The sequence below is a fragment of the Mus musculus genome, chromosome 4 (genome assembly GCF_000001635.26).
Source record: "Mus musculus strain C57BL/6J chromosome 4, GRCm38.p6 C57BL/6J".
NCBI classification, from domain to species: Eukaryota; Metazoa; Chordata; class Mammalia; order Rodentia; family Muridae; genus Mus; species Mus musculus.
Window position 1 is genome coordinate 100,529,481 of NC_000070.6, and position 20,901 is coordinate 100,550,381.

A 20,901-nucleotide genomic window follows, 5' to 3' on the forward strand; every position below is an offset into this window, starting at 1 on the left:
AGAGAAAAAACAGAGAAGCCGGGGTCAATACAATTTGCATGGGCTTCTTGGAGAGGTAACATGGTCACTCTGGGTTTGTAAGATGTAAGACAGAGACTGCCTGCCACACAGACTCACATATACAATGCAGGAAAAAAAATCCATTTCAAAAACTGTATGGAAAGATATGAGTTGTCTTTAAGTAGAACCTTAGCAAAATTTTCAATTTTGTCCTTGTTGGGTTGAAGATGGCTGATAGGAGGACACTCTTGAACATTTCTAGTCTGTTTGTCTGGGCAGTATAAAGTGCACCCCTTCATACCTACTTTACATACATGTGCCTATAGTAAGAATTCCAAGCCAAGTGGTGGAGGTGAATGCCTTTAGTCCCAGCATGCGGGAGGCAGAGGCAGGTAGATCTCTGTGAGTTCGAGTCCATCCTTGACTATGATAGCCAGGGCTATACAGAGAAAGAGAAACTCTTGTCTCAGGGAAAAAAATCCAGTATGTTACTTATAATAATCACCTAAAAGAAAGACGATTCTTCACCAAGAATTCACTACTTTAATGGAATGGATGTTTTCCCTAAATGCCAGCCCAAGGGTCTAATGCGGCCTGGAAGACAGTGTGGTTGTGTGTGCTCGTGTGGATCTGAGGAAGAAAAAAATTAGACTGTATATAGGAATGTTGCTGGTGAAATCATGTAATTTATCTATCAAAAGCAAATAGCATTGCATTACAAAGAAAAGAGTAAAGACTCCAAATAACGAGGCTAGCAGAAAGCATCTAGCCAGCTAAGTGGTTCATCTACAAGCTCAGACTTAAGAAGGAGAGGAAAAACAGAGAAGGCAGGGGACAGGGGGAGGGGAGGAGAGAATATGTGGTGTGGGTTCAGAGTACACTTTTCAGTACATTTTATGTGAATTTGATTGGCAGCATAAACTTGTAACTAACCACAAACTTGTGAGCCAGTCAGGTAACATGATTTCAAAATACCCTAATGAAGATGTGGGCTGAGTAGATGGAACTACCACACACAGGAGGCCAGCAAGTCCACCTGCACTATTCAAACTAAATAAAAATCCTGATGTTGGGTTGCTAGGGATGGAACAAACGCCAGTGCTCTGCTACTGAACTGAACACCCTGCCCTGGACATAAAGGGGTTTTGTTCTGTTTTATTTGTGTATAATTACATGTGTCTACTAATTGAAGCCAGAGGTGTTAGAGGCCCTGGAGTTGGATCTACAGGCAGTTGTGAGCTCCATGTGGGTGCTGGGAATTGAACCCAGATCCTCTGGAAGTGCTCTTTACCACAGACTCATTTCTCCAGCTTCTGGACAGAAATTTTAATAGCATCAACTATGAGAATAGTGAAGATGATTGTCTCTAGAAATACCAGATTCTAGGAAAGAGTTAAAGGATCAGGGGCTTCCTTAAGAGCTGTCTCCCAGTATTAGTTGATCAATCCTTGGGAGAGGGATGACCTTGACTGGCATGGATCCAGAAAGATGAACTGGACCACAGGCAACTCCCAGTGTTCAGATCAAGGGAGGCCCCTCCAGCCCAACAGAGGCTGCTGGAACCCTTGTCATCAACCAAGGGAGGGCAGTGTCATAGTAACATGGCCAAAGGGCTCCCTTAAGCCAGGAGAACCATCTGTTTGATAGTCTTTCTCTGTGGATGATATGATCAAGACTGGAAATGTCTCTGGGATATAGATGCCCTGCCTTGACCTGGTTTGCACAGGCCCTGGAGTTACCCAGAACTGGAAACAAGACAAAATAACAGTTTTCAGAGTAGAAATGGAAAGACTGATACTGCCAACCCCAAGACTTAATTATTCACTTGAAGAGCTAAATTACAAAACCGTTAAGTTATTAAGGTTTTGGTCTCCATGAGTTATATTAACACTTCATTACCATTACCGTGATACAAAGTTTCTGCAAGTTTAAAGACAGAATTGGCTTTTATTAGTGAATCATGAGTTAGGTATCATTTTAACTAAGGAGTAAGAGCCAGGAAACAACCAGGTTAGTGTTCGTGGAAGGGGGATGCAGAGGGGACTTGCTCATCTCACTGGCCCTTCCGGTTGCTCAGGTTTGCTTGGGGTTCTTCTGCTTGCTCCAAGGATGTATGACATTGCAAGCATAAAACTCCACTTTTATTTTTTATATACATAGGGTTTCTCTGTAGTCTTGGTTGCTCTAGAACTCACTCTATAGACCTGGCTGGCCTCAGACTCCAAGGTGTGCCTTCTCTCCTCCATAGCGCTGAGATTAAAGACCTGTACCACCATGGCCTGGCTTGGGAGACTCCATCTTACATTAGTATTGGGGCCTACTGCAGGACTTCAGTCTAAAACAATGGTCTCTCATAAATTTTATTTAACTGCATAAATGATATATAAGCAAATGTCATTATAATGAAAACATTTCCAAATCACAATCTACTTATTTCAAACAACATTGAGTATTACACAGTACCAATAAAAAGAAAACATTTGCAAAGTCCCTGAGCATTGTAACATGAACTATACAGTGTGTGCAATTGCCACGTATCAACTTAATGAGAAGTGAGCTACCCTCTGAGTGATATTAAGGAGCGTATATGAATACTTCTTTCTTTAATCATTTTATTTCAGTTGTTGGAGATCCACATTTCATGGGACAGTATTACAAATGGAAGCAACAGGATCGGCAGAATCAAGTGCAATGGGAGTCCAAGTAAGACATTCCAAGTGCCTTGAATGAGTGATTGTGGTGACCTAGTGCTGGGTTTTGTGCTCTCCACTGTCTGCTGAGCCATTAGCAGATGTCCTAGGAATAGCAGCCTATGCCTTTCTTAAGCATGAGAACAATGATAAGAAGGTACCCTCCCACACACACACACAACACACATACAACACACACATGCACGCACACACACACAAGAACTCAGGTACGAAAGCTGACAAACATGAAGGTAGGGTGGGGGCCACAGTGAAGAGCCCAGCCTGTCCCCTTCCAAGAGAGTTATCACCAGCCAGCTACCTTTTCATCTTTCTTATAGCTCTGACTTTGTTTTCTGAAAGATTTCCCATTCAGGAACTGTGTGTTTGTGTGTGTGTGTGTGGGTGTGTGTGTGTGTACATACTCTTGTGAGATATAAATTTTTTATTGGATCTGGGAATAAAGTGCGTGTCATTCAAATATGAAGACCAGAGTACGGATCCCAGCACCATGGAAATGCCAGGTAGACCTAGTGACCCTCCTGTAATCCCTGTACTCAGAAGACAGTGATAGAGGGTTCTCTCAAGCTTGATTACATTCTCCACTAATCAAACTAGAGAGCTCCAGGCTAAGCGAGGGACCTTACCTTAGTGGAGCAATCAAGAAAGACATCAGAAGTCAACCACTAGCCTCCATACACATGTGCACCCCAGCACGTGTAAACGCAGGTATACATGTGCTCCTACACACACACCAAAGAAAATGTGCATTTACTGTATAAAGTGATGGGTTTTATAACAATTTTTTTCATTTAAATATAATATATACTCAGACCATAGTATATAAACACTTTCTTCCTCTCCCTGCCCATCTTTCTGCTAGGTCCCTTCCTCCTCCCAGTCTCCCTTCTATTTTTCCCTGTGTGTGTGTGTGTGTGTGTGTGTGTGTGTGTGTGTGTGTGTGTGTATCCACATAGGAGAGATAGCATGTGAACAGTATGCTTTCTTCACGGTGCTCAGTTGCTGTGCTGCTATGAGGCTTGGGAAGGGAAGACCTTGCCACCCTCCCCATTTTCACCTCACACTTCAGCTCCTGCCATCAGCAGTCAGGAGCCTGTGGTTTTCTGATGGGAATACACAATCATTAAACAATGTGCTGTATTATAAATTTGAATAAAAGTCAAATAGGTCCTTCTAACCTTTTGATCCCCAAACCTCAGCAACAACTTCTCTTTGCGCCAAAGTGAAGAAAAGCTTCTGCATTCCTTTGTGGCGCTTCCGCATAAACGATAGTCAGGAGGAGAATGAATTGTGCGGAGTTTGAAGGAAGGCAATCATGGTTTTTTCTTGAAGGCATGTTTCAAGTTTTTCTTGCAACTTAAAAATTTCTCAGAATCTAAAGTGGCCACTGCTTTGACACGACTCCTTCTCTGATTTCCCTTGTTTTCGTTGCTTCCTTCCGGAGTGCCAGCATCTCACAAAACCCCAAGATTTAGAAAAACGGAGGGCTCAGTCAATTTCAACGTAGTCACTCACTTCTACATGTGGCTAAAACTCATAGTTCTATGAGCTGTTTGAGTGCTAGAACATTTCAAAATACATTATTTTGAGTTTATAGGGGCAAGTTATGTGCAGTGACCCTGTCAGAATAAAGTGCTCTCTCACACACACACCTTATGCCATCTGGTGGCTGATGAGAATGTATACAGATCAGATGCGATTTGCATCTTATAAATTGTAAGAGTGAGTAGTCAGAAAAAAGAACACTTCGAATAAAGTTTTGAAAAGATGTCACATTTATATGCATTCCATAGTGCCATAAATATTTGTATGTGCAAACAAATGCAAGTAGAAGCCCAAGAAATGATGAAATTCAGCTTCTTTCCAGATCATTATCAACAATTTTTTTTTAAAAAAAGATTATCTTATGTATGTGAGTACACTGTTGTTGTCTTCAGACACACCAAAAGAGGGCATCAGATCTCATTACAGATGGTTGTGAGCCACCATGTAGTTGCTGGGAATTGAACTCAGGACCTCTGGAAGAGCAGTCAGTGCTCTTAACCACTGAGCCATCTCTCCAGCCCTACCATCAATCCTTAATGTTCATCGAAATGCAGAATATGTTATAAAGTGCACTGTTAGACAAGCCCTCCACCACTGAGCTGAATTTCTTGAGGCTTTGAACTAACTTCATAACCCAGTCTAACTTCAAACTCACTATCCTCCTGCCTCAACCTCTTGAGTTCATGGATTACAAATGTGTACCACTGCGCCTGTCTGTTTTACATAAATGTTTGAAAATGTCTCCCTTACACTGATATTTCCTGGTTTTAAAAAACAGGAGTTGGAGATGTGGCTCAGTGGTAGAGCCCCTTACTTACCACAAGTTAGGACAGTGGTTCCATCTTTCTTAATTATTCATTTATTAGTTCATTAGAAAAATGCAAATTGGGGTGCTTATTTGCATAGTGTTAAGGAAAGACTCTCTTTATCACCTCCCTCTACCTTCCCCAGTTGTCCACCCTGCTCAGTGCCCTTACCCAGCAATACCATACGCAATTATGTTTCTCATTCTTCCATGGAGACCTAAGATTTCTCCATTGGTGCCTTGTAATTGGAGTATCTCTCCCTGCAGAGCCTTTTCTAGTACCTGAGTTGAGTCTTGGCCTGTGAGATAGGTATGTAAGCTCAGGTCCCTGGAGCTGGGTCCTGACCTGTCTGGATAGCACCTCTGGAAGCCTGAGCATCACGCCTTGATTCCTTTGTGCCTCAGTTGTATTTGTTCAATAGCAGCTGCCTCCCAAAGAGGTCTGGAGTCGCTCATGCGGTCAGACACTATTTCAATATATGTAAATGCTTCTAGCGCCTACCACACAGACATGCATGCCATAAGACTTGCTATTGTGCTTTCCTTCTGCTTCTTCACTGGCTTGTGTTCCTTTCACAGATGGAAAACCTTCCCTTGGAACTGGCAGGGGGAGGGGTCAGGCAGACCTTGATGGGGTTCTTACCCTCTCAGAATGTGCTGCTCTGGGCATAACACCACCTTCCTTGCAAAGGCTGTTTTCCATTGAGTCTTTGAATGATACCACATATTTAAAAGTTTAGCATATGAACATTCAAAAAACATTAGCTCCTGAGGAGTGGGGAATATCCACCCTCCCCCCCCCAGCCTCCTCCCCGCTTTCCACAGAATGAAAATAATCTCTGGCAGAAATATGTAAGAAATGTAAATGTATCTCAAGTTAGAAAATAACATATAGCTGACCACATGTATCTAGGACCATTATGTCTGCAGTTTCCCCTCTCTACTCCACTTCTCTTCAGCCTGCACAGCATCCCACAAGGGTGGCGTGAATCCAGCTGACATCTCTCCATAGGAAACTGTCCCTTACATGCTCGGATGTCTCAGCTCCCCATCACCTGTCTGATAGTGTACTGATTCTGTCTCTGTTGGGGCCCTTGCTATTCAGACATTGTTATAAGGAAGTACCCAGAATTGGGGCATTGGAATAAGCATCCCTGCCGCACAGCATGTAGTAGGTACTCAGTTAATTTTGTTGAAAAAAATGCATATGTATCTTGTCTCACCATTTAATATTAGAATTAAATAAAATTAATTGTAGAAAAAAACTGAAATTTAAGATCTGTCATGTAGATAGAAACCATGGTTCTGTTAGGGGAGTTCTAGGGTATAATCTATAAACAGAGTTTTAAAACTGAAAATATGCCTGTCATAAATATTTTATGCAAATTCTAAACTCTTACATGTATTTTGGTTAGTTAATATATACTCATTATCGCAATCAGCTCATAAATATTCACTAATTAATCATGTAATTTGGTGTTCATTTCTAAAGCCTTTTTAAAAACACTACCTTGACAGTTCATTTAAATATTCATAAATGCTTTATTTCTAAGACATGGAAAAGAAAATGAATCTAACATCCAATCTGTGGTTTGTACTTATTTTCTCAAGAGAAATAGTGAATGCATAAAATCAATAGTAACAAAGACTGTTCTTTAGAGTGTTCTTGTTATGCACGTGTAACACTGCTGTATGCTCCAGTGAATGAGTGCCACTGTATCATTACAATGCATCTAGCAACAGAAACAATCCCTATGCAGAGTCTAAGCTCTGACAGCCAGCAAGTTATCTAAGTTATTAATTCTGGTAGAGTTTTACCTTCAGCATATAGTCTCTTAAAAGGATGTTGTTCCTCTGCACACACAGCAGATTGCTACAGACTGAATCTTTCCTGTTCCCCAAAGATCATGAGTCCCACTTGGTTTTTGGTCAACATGATACCAACTAGAGTCATCTGGGAAGAGAAACTTCCATTGGGAAAATGCCCCCATCAGGTTGCCCGTCAGTACGTCCTTGATAGCTAATTATTAGAAGAGGGCCTGCAGGGATGGTACCAACCCTGGGCAGGTGGCACCAACCCTGGGCAGGTGGCACCAACCCTGGGCAGGTGGCCCTGGGTGAAAAAACAAAGCAGCTTGGCAATTCCGGAAGCAGTGTTCCTTCATGGCTTGTTCCTTCATGTTCCTTCAGTTTGTCTCCAGGTTCCTGCCCTGAGTTCCTGCTTTCCCTTCTCCTGATGATAGACTGTAACTTGTAAGCCAAACAAACCCTCTCCTCTGCAGGTTGCTTTTGGTCATGGTATTTTACCACAGCAACAGTAAAGCAACCAGTAGACCAAGCTACGGGCATGGTCTGTGGTGCTACCAGGAGTTGGTGGGATCTTCAGGAGGTAGGGTCTTGTAAAGGGAAGTTACATCATTGAGGCATGCTTTTGGGGGAGCACTGATACCCCAGTCCATCCTTCTTTTTGTTCTCTGACCACCATGAAGTATGAAGCTTTGCTTTATTATTATAATGCCCCGCCTTGTCAAAGACTCAAAGTGATGGGACCCACCAACCATAGACTGAAATCACGACCCACAAAAAAACCTTTTTTTCTTTTTAGGTTGATAATCTCAGGTGATTTGTTCCAGCGACATAAGCTAAGAAAGAGGTATAGAAGGGGCAGGAAGTAGCTTGGGGGATTACTGTTCACTCACTAGGCACGCCCCCCTCATGCCCAACGTTGTATCGGAGTTGGCAGGCAGAGCTCAAGTGTAGCACACAAAGATGCATCAGCATCCTACAGAGCCACAGCTGACACGCTCCACATCCATCACCCAGTGATCACCCAGTGCACAGCATCCAGCCCAGGCTCCTCACCTCCACTGTCACCTGAGTCACCAGTTCAAGAGCTTTCTCTAATTTACCAGTTTTTTAAAAAATAAGGCACAGAGATCAATCAAATTGTGTTTATAAGTACAAACCTTATTTGAAATTTAAAACATGTACTTCCTAAAGATATAAAGTTTCAGTAAGTATACATACCCTGACTGTGTACAGGCAAGAGCAAATTACGTCCACCATTAAGGAAAGGGACTGCATGTGTGTACCAACTTCAGCATTTACTCTTCATCTCACTGGAGTCTATTGAAAAGGAGGTGAATACCTGTAGAGGGTCAAATATCACTGTAAACCTTTCTTGTATTTACAGAGCCCACTCTGGACTCAGCCGTCTTGTATTTTGATTTATGGAGTTAGTATGTATTATGCTTACATATGATTTTAACTGGTTGTGGTTTTTTCTTGTCTTTTCTTTTTTTTTTTTATTTTTTATTTTTTGGTTGTCTGTATTTAAACACATAAAACACAAATCATCTTTCTCTTGGAATAGCTGATTCCCTTTCCCTCCAGTTACATAGAAACACATTCATTTAACACACTTCATGTATGTTTGTGCTGTCCTTTCAGAGTGATTTGGTTTAAATATCATTCTTGCCGGTTTACGTAATTACAGAGATGTATTTTTAAGAAAAAGCAAGCCTTTTTATTCCCCAAAGATTAGCCCTCGAGTGCCATCTTGTGGTTAAAGAGAGAATTGGCATCAGTGCTGACAAATGCTTACATTCTAAAATGTAGATAAGGAAAAAAAAATAGAATCAAGAAAAAGAAAAAGAAAAAGAAAAAGAAAGTTTGAAAAACTGAGTTCTCCAGGCATAGTGGCATACATGCACAGTTCCTGAACTTGGGACATGGGGACAGGAGAGTCAAGAATTCAAGGCACCAGTGTCAGCTCTTCCTGAGGTAGAATCATGTGCTGCAAAACCCAAGTGGCAGGACACTTCCCTAGCATTCCCAAGGCCTGGGTGTGGCCTACAGGCCACAAAACAAAGAGAGGCGAAGAGAAGGGAAGAGGGGCGAAGAGGGGGGAAGAGAGGGGAGGAGGGGGGAAAAGGGGGGAAGAGAGGTGAAAAGGGGGGAAGAGGGAGGAGAGGGGGGAAAGAGGGGAAGAGAGGCGAAGAGGGGGAGGAGGGGGGAAAGGGGGGAAGAGGGAGGAAGAGAGGCGAAGAGGGGGAAGAGGGGAGGGGGGAAGAGGGGGAAGAGAGGGGAAGAGGGGGAAGAGAGGCGAAGAGTGGGGGAAGAGGAGGGGAAGAGAGGGGAAGAGAGGGGAAGAGAGGGGAAGAGGGGGGAAGAGGGGGGAAGAGGGGGGAAGAGGGGGGAATAGGGGGAAGGGGGAAGAGGGGGGAAGAGGGGGGAAGAGGGGGGAGGAGGGGGGAAAAGAGGGGAAGAGAGGCGAAGAGGGGGGAAGAGGGGGGAGAGGGGGCGAAAGAGGGGAAGAGAGGCGAAGAGGGGGAGGAGGGGGGAAAGGGGGGAAGAGGGAGGAAGAGAGGCGAAGAGGGGGAAGAGGGGAGGGGGGGAAGAGGGGGAAGAGAGGGGAAGAGAGGGGAAGAGAGGGGAAGAGAGGGGAAGAGGGGGGAAGAAGAGGAGAGGGAAAGAGAGGGGAAGAGGGGGGAAGAGGGGGGAAGAAGGAGAGGGCAAGAGAGGGCAAGAGAGGGCAAGAGAGGGCAAGAGAGGGCAAGAGGAAAACCTTCCCTCCCAGGCCAGTACTTTCTCTCTCTTAGAGACACTTTGTGCCCAGTGCTCTAATCCTCCTTCCCTCTATCTACTTCTGACACCTGATGGTGTTCAACCATCCCCAATTCCTTCAGCTTGTCTGTGAAACTGTCCAGGAAATTGGAAAGTATCGGCATGTTGTAAAACTGTAGAAAAGGATTTAAAATATATAAAGCTTAAGCTGTCTGAGGTTGTACTTTTCCTAACAGCTGAGGTTTGAATCTTGGCCTGCAGTACCACAGCCAGGTACCAGAGCAGACTCTGAGGGCCCCAGGCAGGGTTACAGCTGGGAGAAGGTGTGATCCCAAAAAGATGGAGGCAGAAGTGGACTGCAGCAGGCTTTGTCTAGCCTGTGAGAGTGTTCCATTTCAGAAGAGGGCTGCTGCTCTCCTCTGTGCCATGCGTTTCTGAAGATAAACATATCCAGTTCTGTAAATATCTTGTAATAGACTTGATTTCTTTCTGGTCTTGTGGCAGTAACTGGTTTCACCACTTTCCTGTGGCTTTGTGGTTGTGGCAGAGGATTTGGTAGACTTTGACCCCAAACAGCACAGCTCTTCTTAGAGCCGCATATGAGGTTCAAGGTTCGTCTGCTCCTGTTTGATTCTGCTCCATCTGAAGTGCTCTGGCCTGTGCTGGTCTCTCTCCTTTCCTTCCCCCTCCCTCACACCTTCCTTTTTTCCCTCCCACTCCCTGAGATGCAAGGAAGGAAGATTCTGTTCCTTTATTAAATTAAATTTTAGCAGAATATTAAATTATATTTTAGTAGAAGAATGAGAAAGAAGACAAGAGATCTCATTACGGCATGTTACCAAAAGTCAAGGTATTTATGAAAGGACAAAATAATTTCATGATTCCCTCTATGAGCATAAACCTACTTTTCAGGAGCTTGTTGCAATTTGTGGTGATCCTGAAATTGTGTAAGAATCCTTAAATAAGCAATTATTAAGAGTTTTTCCTTTTTATGATATTTTGTGCCATTGTGATCTAATCTGTATTTTTTGAGTAACGGCAAACATTTCGTTTTTATAATTTGGCTCAGAAACGCTGTCATTGGCGCAGGCTGCCCTTGGCCTATCTGGGTCTGACCTTGCTCCCTTGTTTCTCCGGCCTCTGCTCCCCAAGTGCTGCCCCACGGTACAGCTGCAGATGGTTAAATCAAGGAGCAATGGCAGCCAATGAACAAGCCTGACAACCTCAGCTCCATCCCTGGGCTCCATGAAAGCAACCTCATTCACATAAGCTTGAGTGGAGAGACCTTATGATACAAGAAATACTGGATGGCTGGATCCATTAGCACATGCCTATCTATAATCCCAGAATTTGAGAAGTGGAGGCACAAAGATCAGGAGTTCAAGGTCATTCACAGGCACAGAAAGTTCAAAGCCAGCCTGGGCTCCATCAATCAGACCTTGTCAGAGGGAGAGAATGAACATCGGCTAGATTTAAGAAAGGCCATGTCTAGTCCCCAAGAAACGCCTATCCCAGAACCTCGAGAACCTAAAATGAGCCATGGAAGGTTTAAGCTGAGTCAAAGGCATTGGATTACATGTCAGAGCAAAGCACAACCACATCTAAAGGAAGAGAGGAATGCTCAGAAAACTCCTCCCATACCAAAGGACTGGTTAGGAACCTGAGCAGGAGATTGGAACCCAGAGCAGATGCCACTGACACACTGATGTAGTTAACAGACATGTTAACACGCACATCTGGACACAGACGGCCATCTCAGACAGACGCAGGAATCCATCGGAGGTTGTATTTTGTCTCAAGTGCTTTGCCTGGGCGTTTGTAGTTGTAGCTTTACTGATCCGTTGCTTATGTGTTATGATTTCTGGTTTTGTGGTTTTCTGAGTTTCCAGTGCATGTGTACGTACTTCTCATGATTTTTCTTTGTTTCTTTTTTTTTCTCTGTGTTTGTTTTTGTTCTATTCTGTTTTGTTTTCTTATTTGCCTGGGGTTTTTTTTTTTTTTTTTTTTTTTTTTGAGACAGAGAGAGACTGAGAGACAGAGAGACAGAGAGACAGAGAGAGGTAGAGCTAAATAGGTGGGAAGGTGGGAAGGACCTAGGAAGATGAGAAAGGAGAAACCATAATCAGAATGTTATATGGGGGGGGGGGGTGGAATTTATTTTCAGTTAAAATAAAACCATGAAGCCAGGCGTGGTGGCACACACCTTTAGTCCCAGCACTCGGGAGGCAGAGGCAGGCAGATTTCTGAGTTCGAGGCCAGCCTGGTCTACAGAGTGAGTTCCAGGACAGCTAAGGCTATACTGAGAAACCCTGTTTCGAAAAACCAAAATAAAAATAAAATAAAATAAAATAAGACCATGAAAATCATGAAGAAATAAATAGAAGACAGGTAAAAGACAGAGATTATCTATAGATAAACATAAATAAATACTGTAAAAATGCATACTGTACTCAGTATATATTTGAAATCCCAGCAGTTGGGAGGCTGAGGCAGGGGATTGTGAGTTTAAGATTAAGATGGATTAAATAGCTCTTGTCTCTAAAAATTTACATGTATGTATTAAACTTTATTGATAAATTAAAATTTATATATAATTGTGTATTTATAACTTGAAATTCCACTAAAATTCCTATTTTATAAACACCCTCTTCTATGGGAAGACTAGAAAATCACTGCAAAAGAAATCTTCTACAAACTTCAAAGTGTACTAAATTAAAAAAAAGACAGGGGCAACATTGAAAATAAAAAACTTAAGCAGGCAGGCAAAAACAGAGCAGAATTGTCACCAGTATACTCAGCCAAGAGAAGAAAGAATATCAGAGACACACAGGGCTGGCAACACTGCACTCAAATATCCATAAAGGAAAAAAGGACAGGTCCACGGTACCCAGGGACTCTGGGATATGATCAAAAGGCCTAACTAGCCAAGAAACGTTTAATCTGTTCAATGAAATTAGAGTAGAAAAGCTTCAAAATCTAAAAAAATAAGTGGACATTTAAGACCAAGGGGTGCTTAAAACAGCAAAGAGACAAGACCAGAGGCAGAGCGGAGTAACACCTCTTCATGACTTAGTCAAGATGTCAAAAAATAGATAGCAGAAAAGAAACAATGTTAAAAGCTGAAAGGGAGGGAGTAGTGGCGTGGCTATGTTGGTAAAATGTTTACATTCCAAACAAAAGCACCTGGGTTTGATCCTCAGAACCACTGTAAAAAATGACAGGCATGGTAGCACATGGTTGTAACTGAGAGCTAGGGACGTAGAGACAGGAGAATTCCTAACACTCACTGGCATGCCAATGTCGCCTTATTGATGAGTTATAGGTCAAGGAAAGTCTCAAAAGACATAAGCTGCATTCCTGAGAATGGCTCCTAAGATTGTCCTCTGGCCTGCACACATGTGCACACATTCGAGAGGCAAAACAGAAAGCACCAACTGACAAAGAATCACGTCAAAGCTCTCATTTGCAACCCCCAAAGCCAGGATAACGTGGAGCAAAGCAATGTTATATCCAGCTCTGGAGGTAACTGATAACCAACATTACTGTATGCAGCAAATCATCCCTTAAAACTGAAGAGACTGTAAGGATGTTTCCAGACAAGCACAACTAAGGCAGTTCGTGATCACTGCCCCCAAGCACTGCAGAAGGGACTTTAAGGAAGCCTAGGAACAGAGGAATGGAAACAGTATCAGCCAGGAGGGAATTAATGTAACAGTAGATGAATGGAGGAGAGCAGTGAGGACCCCATCATATCCAGCATGCAGAGCAACACATACCCCATGCTAATAGGGGCGAAACAATAGAACAAGGATCCAAGAACAGTTAAAAACAACTGACAAGATTATAGGTACTAATAATCACTTTAAAATAATAATCTTAAAGGTAAACAGCCTCAACCCAGCAACAGACGCAGACCAAATAACTACCTTAAAATAATAAAATCCAACTATTCGTCCATTTTCTGAAATGAAGCACCTCTCTGGCAAAGACAATACAGACTTAGAATCAGAGAATGAGATTCAAACACCAACCTGTTATGCTATGTGTGACTATGCTGATATCTGTAAATTACACTTCTAAGAAACATTAGAGGAGAGAAGAGTCACTAGATGTTGGTAAAAACGGACAAACATCAAGCTATAGCAACTATAAATCCATGTGCATCCAGTCTTAGGATGCTCAATTTCATAAAGCAAACACTATTGCCCTTAAAAGTCAAACGGGTCCTAATGCGTTAATAATCATGGTTAACCTCGATAGCCCAAAACTTTAGCTGGAACATGCAACAAAGAAACAAAACAGTGTCAGAGTTAAACTATACCTTACATCAAATGGCTTAACAGACAGCCACAGAGTATCCCATCTGATGCATAGGGAATAAACATTTGTCTCAGAAGTCCATGGACCCTTTATGAGGACAGATCATATTCTGAGCCACAAAGCAGGTTTTATTAAACATGAAAGATCAAAACAATGCCTTATACCTCATCAGATCACAGGGCTGTGAAATCTCAGTTCAAGAAAGAAAACTTGGAGGTGAAACAGTGCACTATTGACAGACCAGCGAGTCATTGAAAAACATCAGCAAGGAAAACTTTAAAATTTTTCAGAGAATCAAATGCAAGTGAAATGCTACCAAACTTATTCTACCTAAAGTCACCCTTGCATTAAGTGGGAGAAAACAAAAGACATTTCCTAGAAAAATTAACAGACGTCATTAGAGGATAGGAAAGAACTTCCACAGTCCCAAGTTGGCCAAATTAATATTTGTGAAAATGACTATATTACCAAAAGCCATCTAGAGACTCAACACAAACCCCATCAAAATTCCAGTAACACTGAGGGTATGAGGAGCACACAGGGGAGCACGTGTAACAAAGTTTAACACATACATATCATCAATACTTATATATGCAAATGAAACCTAGTGTATGTTGATTTTAACTTGATATTTTAAAGAACTAGCCTCATATAAACTCCCAGTAGAGAGGGGAAAAGACCAGAAAGGCTGTGGAGCGTGAGTGAGCCTCAGACCTTATGAGACAAAAGAGGATGCATGTAACTGATTGGGCCCAGAAGAAGGAACAGAAAGATATTTGAAGCAACTGTTAAGGCTGAAATTTTTCCAAATTTAGTGAAAATCTTACAGTCACATACCACGAAACTTCATGAATCCCAAGAAAGGGAATATTAAGAAATACCAAAGTCTACCCTAATCAAATTGCTGAAACCCAGAGATAAAAAAGATCTTGCAAAGGTGGCTGGGGTGTATGACTCAGAAGTAAAGTGCTTTTGTGACAAGAATGAGACCCTGTATTTGAACCCAAGCACCGTAAAAGACACACACAGGCACACACACACATACATCACAAACTAGCAAAGGATTTTTTTAAAATTTATAAGCAGAAAATGAATGATAACAATAGCATCATGTCAGGAAACATGAAGGCAAAATATAATGAATGAATAAAATGAATAACCTTTAAGTGCTTGAAACTGTTAAGCCTGGGATTCTGCATCCAATACCTGTGTCTTTCTGAAATAAAGCTCTCAGACCAATAAATCCAATGAACAAATTCCTTGACATGCGACTTAATTAAAAATAGACAGCTGAGCATCAGTGACACTCACCCTTAATCCCAGCCCTCGGAAGGCAGAGGCAGGCAGATCTCTGAGTTGGAGGCCAGCTTGGTCTACAGAACAAATTCCAGGAAAGCCTAGGCTACACAGGAAAAACCCTGCCCCCCTAGCCCCCCCCCACCAAAAAAAAAAAACAGAAAAAAAGAAAAATAGACAAAGGCGTGTGGGGCAGTCGATGGCACAGCACTATGCAGCATCCGTGAGGCACTGGGCTTGATCCTCAGTACTGCAGGGAAAAAGGAAAGAAAACAGATGGATAACCTAAGTAATCACATACCCAACAAGCTGAACGGAGGCCTGAAGAGACCTGTGCAAAATACTAAGCTCGGACTGTTTCCTGGGAGAATAGTTTTCTACACAATTAGGAAAATAATTGCAATGTGCACAAAACCTGGGAAAGCCGAGTGCACGTAGAGTTCAGTGTGACCCATGCACATCAATGCAACTAGAAATAGGAAAGAGCTGGGCATGACCGCTCTCCCCTGTGATCTCGGACTTAGGAGACTGAGCCAGGAGGCCAGCCTAGGCTACAGAGTACATTTAAAAAAAATCTGTATCAAAAAACAAACAAAAAAAACAAAACAAAATTAAGGACAGAGGTATGGAGACCTTCCTGAACTTAATGAAACACATCTGTAAAGAATCAACATCAGACAGATGGGTGAAGACCAAATGCCTCATGTCTATGCATCTTGATTTTCATTAGCAATTTTTTCACTAAAAGTTACTTCTTGTTGTTGTTGTCCTCCTCCTCCTCCTCCTCCTCCTCCTCCTCCTCCTCCTCCTCCTCCTCCTCTTCCTTCTTTAACATGGTTCATTCCAAAAGAGATCATTCCCAAACGTTTTTTCAAAAATTTTACCTGTGTACTGATCCCTTAGATACTCTTGGGTAGCTTGACTTAAGCTCTCCATCACCGTTAACATCTTGTTCCATTCACTTCCAGAAGTTGAGAATTTTTTTCTATTAAAACATCCCCCCTACCCCCGATGTCATGGGTTGAATGGAGACGACCTTTCTCTATTCTTATCCTTTCTCTGGCTGCATCTCAGGGGAAGACCTTGTTTCAAAAGCAATTTGTCTGCTGATATAGCTAGTTACAGCAAATCCACACCAAACTGAGGGGTGTCCTACATCCAATACTCTGCTCTTGTGAGAAGAGAAGAGAGTTGGACACAGTGGCATACATCTGAAATCCCAGCATTCAAGAGACTGAGGCAGGAATAGATAGAGTTTGAGGAATGCCTGAACCTTGCTCTCTCTCTCTCTCTCTCTCTCTCTCTCTCTCTCTCTCTCTCTCTCTCTGTGTGTGTGTGTGTGTGTGTGTGTGTGTGTGTGTGTGTGTGTGAGAGAGAGAGAGAGAGAGAGAGAGAGAGAGAGAGAACAGAGACATGTCAGGGAAAGTAGTTGTGTAACAAAGTGGACACAGAAGTTGAAGGATTGCTAGGAGCCAGTAGAAGCTGACCAGAAGCAAGAGGATTCTTTTGGATTTTTGCCTGGAACCTTCAGGGTTTGAACCCAGACCTCTGCCCTTTCAAGCTGTATGAGGATAAATGTCTGCTGTAGTAGTCCTTTTAGCCATGGCTCAGTTATCCAAAGTCAACCACAGTCTAAAAATATTAAGTAGAAAAAATAATAGTTCTTCAAATACATGCATTCTGAGTAGCATGATAGAACCTGATAGCCTGCCTTCCCATCCAGAGTGAGACCTGGCCCTCAGTCCACCACTTCACACACAATCCACACATGTCACTCAGCCACTGTTATAGCATCTCAGGAAGCCCTTGTTGTCCTCAACCTCCAAAGCATACAGGTAATGATGTGGTAATTTGGACATGCCAAAGAAGCTATAGACTGCTTCCTGTAAGGACAGTTTTGGGCTCTATCAGCAAAGGAAAACCATGTGGGGGTCACCAGGGTTGACTCTTCTATTTGTGAAAAGAGAAAAAGAAGTGTGTCTGAGTGTCAGTGCTCCTCCCTGCACAAGTCAGGTTGTCAAGTCAAGGCATACATGTATTAAATGTAGAAGCTGTACACACAGGCCTTGGCACTGGCCTTGATTCCAGGCATCCACTGGGGGTCCTGGACATATGTAGGACAGGGGAAAGGGGGACATTTAAAGACAAGTCTGTAGTCATTTCTCATTGTGGCCCTTGCTATGCTGCACTGCATGCTGGTTTTGCCTTTTTAATATGACAGCATTTGACATATTACTCCCTTGCATTTGTTTCTCTGACTGCTGCTCCTCTGGAAAGCACACACTGAAATAATGTCATTGCTGGTCAACGCTCAGAGTGATGCCGTGTCCCAAGCCCGTCGTTCCCAGTCCATGTTCTTCTATGTTTCTGTTTCATTCAACCTGTTTTGTTAACATCCTCAAATGGGACGCACTGCCCATCGTTTATGGATGCCTCTCTTTTCCTATTTTGCAGGTTTGCACTCTCAAAGTGGCAGACTGCTAGGAAAAAAATAATGGCTCAGGAAAAGAGCAATCACTACAACCAAGTGATAGGTATCTACCCATCTCCGAGTAAGTTGTACTCAGCTTTTTTTGTTTTGTTTTTATATCTAAGTGGTTATTTATAATGATAAAGTTAAATTATTGCTCAACTCAAATATGTTTGAGTGCATGAGACTTAAAAAGTGTGCTTTAACTCTACCAAAAACAGTTCAATAAACCAAGTACACGGTAATTGAAGGTTTTAAAATTGGACTCCATTTTATATTTTCAAGCTTACTACGTTTCTTGATATATGAATACACAATTTGAGAAGTTAAGGCTAAAGTTTCAAACTGTGGCCAATAAAGTAGCCAGAACCAAAAGTGCCTGGAAACTGACTCCTGATATTCGCTGTAGATGCAGAGATACAGACAGCATGGTTGAAAGGAAAAACGTAGTGTTAGCCATAAGTTTAGGTGTTTACAAATCAGTATTTTTCAGTGAAAATATGTGTAGTTGGGATAATGGAATGTAGGTCATGAGAGGGTAAGAGAGTTGGTAACTAAAACAGAAGTCACCTAGGAAGGAGGAGACAGCTGGACATGTCAGGTCACAGGACTTAGGACTAAACTCCACGCTGTTTGCTTGGGAGTCAGCTCCTTCACTCTCAGCTAGAGCCTTGTTCCCAGAGGAGGCTCTGTAAGTAGTCTTTCTAATAACTGGAGTCTCACAGGAGTCTCATGACTACGTGGCCCAGTGTATGCAGAGATCCCTTGTAGACTAGAAGGTACTAAAAAACCACTATCAAAGTTGCTGCCGCCAAGTATTTGTTAAATGGTCTTAAGTATATGAATGCCAGACACAACAGCAGGCTTCACTCTGCAGTTCTCCAAGGAGTCCACACCATCCCCCACTCTCTCCCACTGCTTCTCACTGTCCCTCACTGACTTCCTTTTTCTTGCCTCAGCAGTAACTTCTCCTCCTCCCAGTACACTCAGAGTTCCTCCTTTGAGCGACTGTCTGTCCTGTCACCTCCTTTTATGATTCCCCACATACGAAAGAACCCATGAGGGCTGGTAAGATAAAGTCCCTCCAGCCTTCTCTGCTTTTTTCCTGAGGGCCCTACTATCTACACAGTCTCTGCCTTCTAGCAGTGTCACCATTTTCAGATGGAGATGAGGTCACTTATTAGAGTCATTAGGTATCCTGTCTGTCCTATGGTATCTGCCTGTCCACATGGTGCCTGCCCATGCCTTGTCAGACTGACCCAGCTCACATCTGCTGTTGTGAGCAGATTTCAAATTCTTTTTATCACCTTCCCATTTCCTTTGCAGTGAAACAGAGGCTCTTTGATATTCTCATATCTGTCTGTCTTTTTTCAGTGATACCTCTTATCCTTGTCTCTCCATCTAGTGGGTCACATCTCTTCATTCTCTGCATTATTTTAATGTTTAGAAAAGCATACTGTTTCTTCACATTCCACTCCAAACACAATTCCCTCCTTTCAACATTCCAGCTCTGAGGCATCCTTTTCCAGACAACTCGGATACAGGATGAGCATCGGTAGTGCCAGAAAAGCTCCAGAACTTTTGAGTGTCAATATATCACCTTATCATTCCATGTATAAAAGTATTTAACACATTGTATGAAATTACCTTCAAGTATTCATTCTCTGCCCCCCCCCAAGTACAAATAAGTTCTGTGTTTAAGCTTGGGCCATCACAAGATATTTCATTATGTATAGTTAGATATTCCAAAAATCCAAAACACCTCTGATTTTCCATATGTTCTCACAAGGCATCCTCAGCCCATCCCAGCCTCTCTGGAAGTTCCCCAAGAGCTCTTATAGCACTTCTCTCTTGATCTTGCAGTCCTAGGGCTTCTGTTGCTGTACAACAAACAAATTACCACAGCACACGCTTGCCATTTCACAGTATCTATGTACCAGGAATTTCAGGATATCTTGGCCAATTCCCTGCTCATGGTGTCATAGGGCTTGTGATAACCTTGAAGCTGGGGCTGAGAAAGAATTCACCCTCAGTCTCAACAAGGTGGCTGGCAGAATACCTTTTCCTAAAATATGACTGTGAGCCAGCGCATATGTTGTCAGCTGGACAAATTAACGAGTAACGAAAAGGTTGAGAGAGAAGGAAAGTGAGTAGGACAAAGACCACTTTAAAATGTGTCATTTACAAAGTTTTAAATGGGAGGAGGGCTGGAGAGATGGCTCCGCAGTTAAGAGATCTTACCACTCTTACTACAACAGTTGCTACCAGCACCCATCTAGGGCAGCTCACAACCGTCTGGAGCTGTATCTCCAGCTCCAGGGGACCCAACATTTCTCCTCTGGTTGTATAGGCACTGCATTCGCATCCATATACATAAACACACACATGCATGCACATATACCAATAAAATATTTTCTATAAAAGAGACGTTTAAAGGTTGTATGCCATCATTCAGATGATTGTTAGCATTAGATCTCTCATTTTTCCCACTAAGTTCCATAAACTTCTGTTTTTCGTGTTTCCCACTATAGGTGAACTTTCTTTTGAATATGAAATAGAAGAAGAAGAAGAAGAAGAAGAAGAGGAGGAGGAGGAGGAGGAGGAGGAAGAAGAAGAAGAAGAAAAAGAAGAAGAAGAAGAAGAACCAAGGATTTATCAAATACCTCAGGAGTGGCCAGAAGAACATGATTCAAAAGAATCCTGGGAAGAGGAAGCAGACCACCTGGTCTCCTGGACCAATGGTCTTGATGAAGAATCTTTGAACTATGAGTACTTTGACAACGTAAAGAACTATGAGAACTTGGGCAACTAACACACAAGGACTTTACACACTGCCCTATTACAGTGCAGTCTCAGGGAACAGTTTTAGGAGATGCTCAGGACCTGGCTTCTGCTCTCTACCCCAGTTGATCTCATCTTTCTGGAAGCACAAAATAGAAAATACAAGTATAAGCCAATGAATGTGTTGTTGCTCTGGGTTTTTCAAACTCTATTACTGTTTGAAAGTGATTAGTCAAAATTAAGTACTTACTGCAATGTTCTGTCAATGCTGTTATACATATTCCCACAATCCATTGGGTACTGGAACTAAGTTCTTCTTCTTCTTCTTCTTCTTCTTCTTCTTCTTCTTCTTCTTCTTCTTCTTCTTCTTCTTCTTCTTCTTCTTCTTCTTCTTCTTCTTCTTCTTCTTC

The 20,901-nt window shown here is 42.4% G+C and overlaps 1 protein-coding gene across 1 annotated transcript in view; it reads left to right on the plus strand.

The window, feature by feature from the left end:
* Ube2u (ubiquitin-conjugating enzyme E2U (putative)) overlaps window positions 1–20,665 on the plus strand; it is a 71,279-nt gene extending 50,614 nt beyond the window's left edge. The window contains exons 8-10 of the mRNA NM_001033773.4: window positions 2,622–2,703; window positions 17,695–17,792; window positions 20,242–20,665. Coding sequence (NP_001028945.2) covers window positions 2,622–2,703; window positions 17,695–17,792; window positions 20,242–20,522 — 461 coding nt within the window. The 3' untranslated portion in view covers window positions 20,523–20,665. The remainder of the gene's footprint in view (window positions 1–2,621; window positions 2,704–17,694; window positions 17,793–20,241) is intronic.
* Window positions 20,666–20,901: the final 236 nt, after the last annotated feature.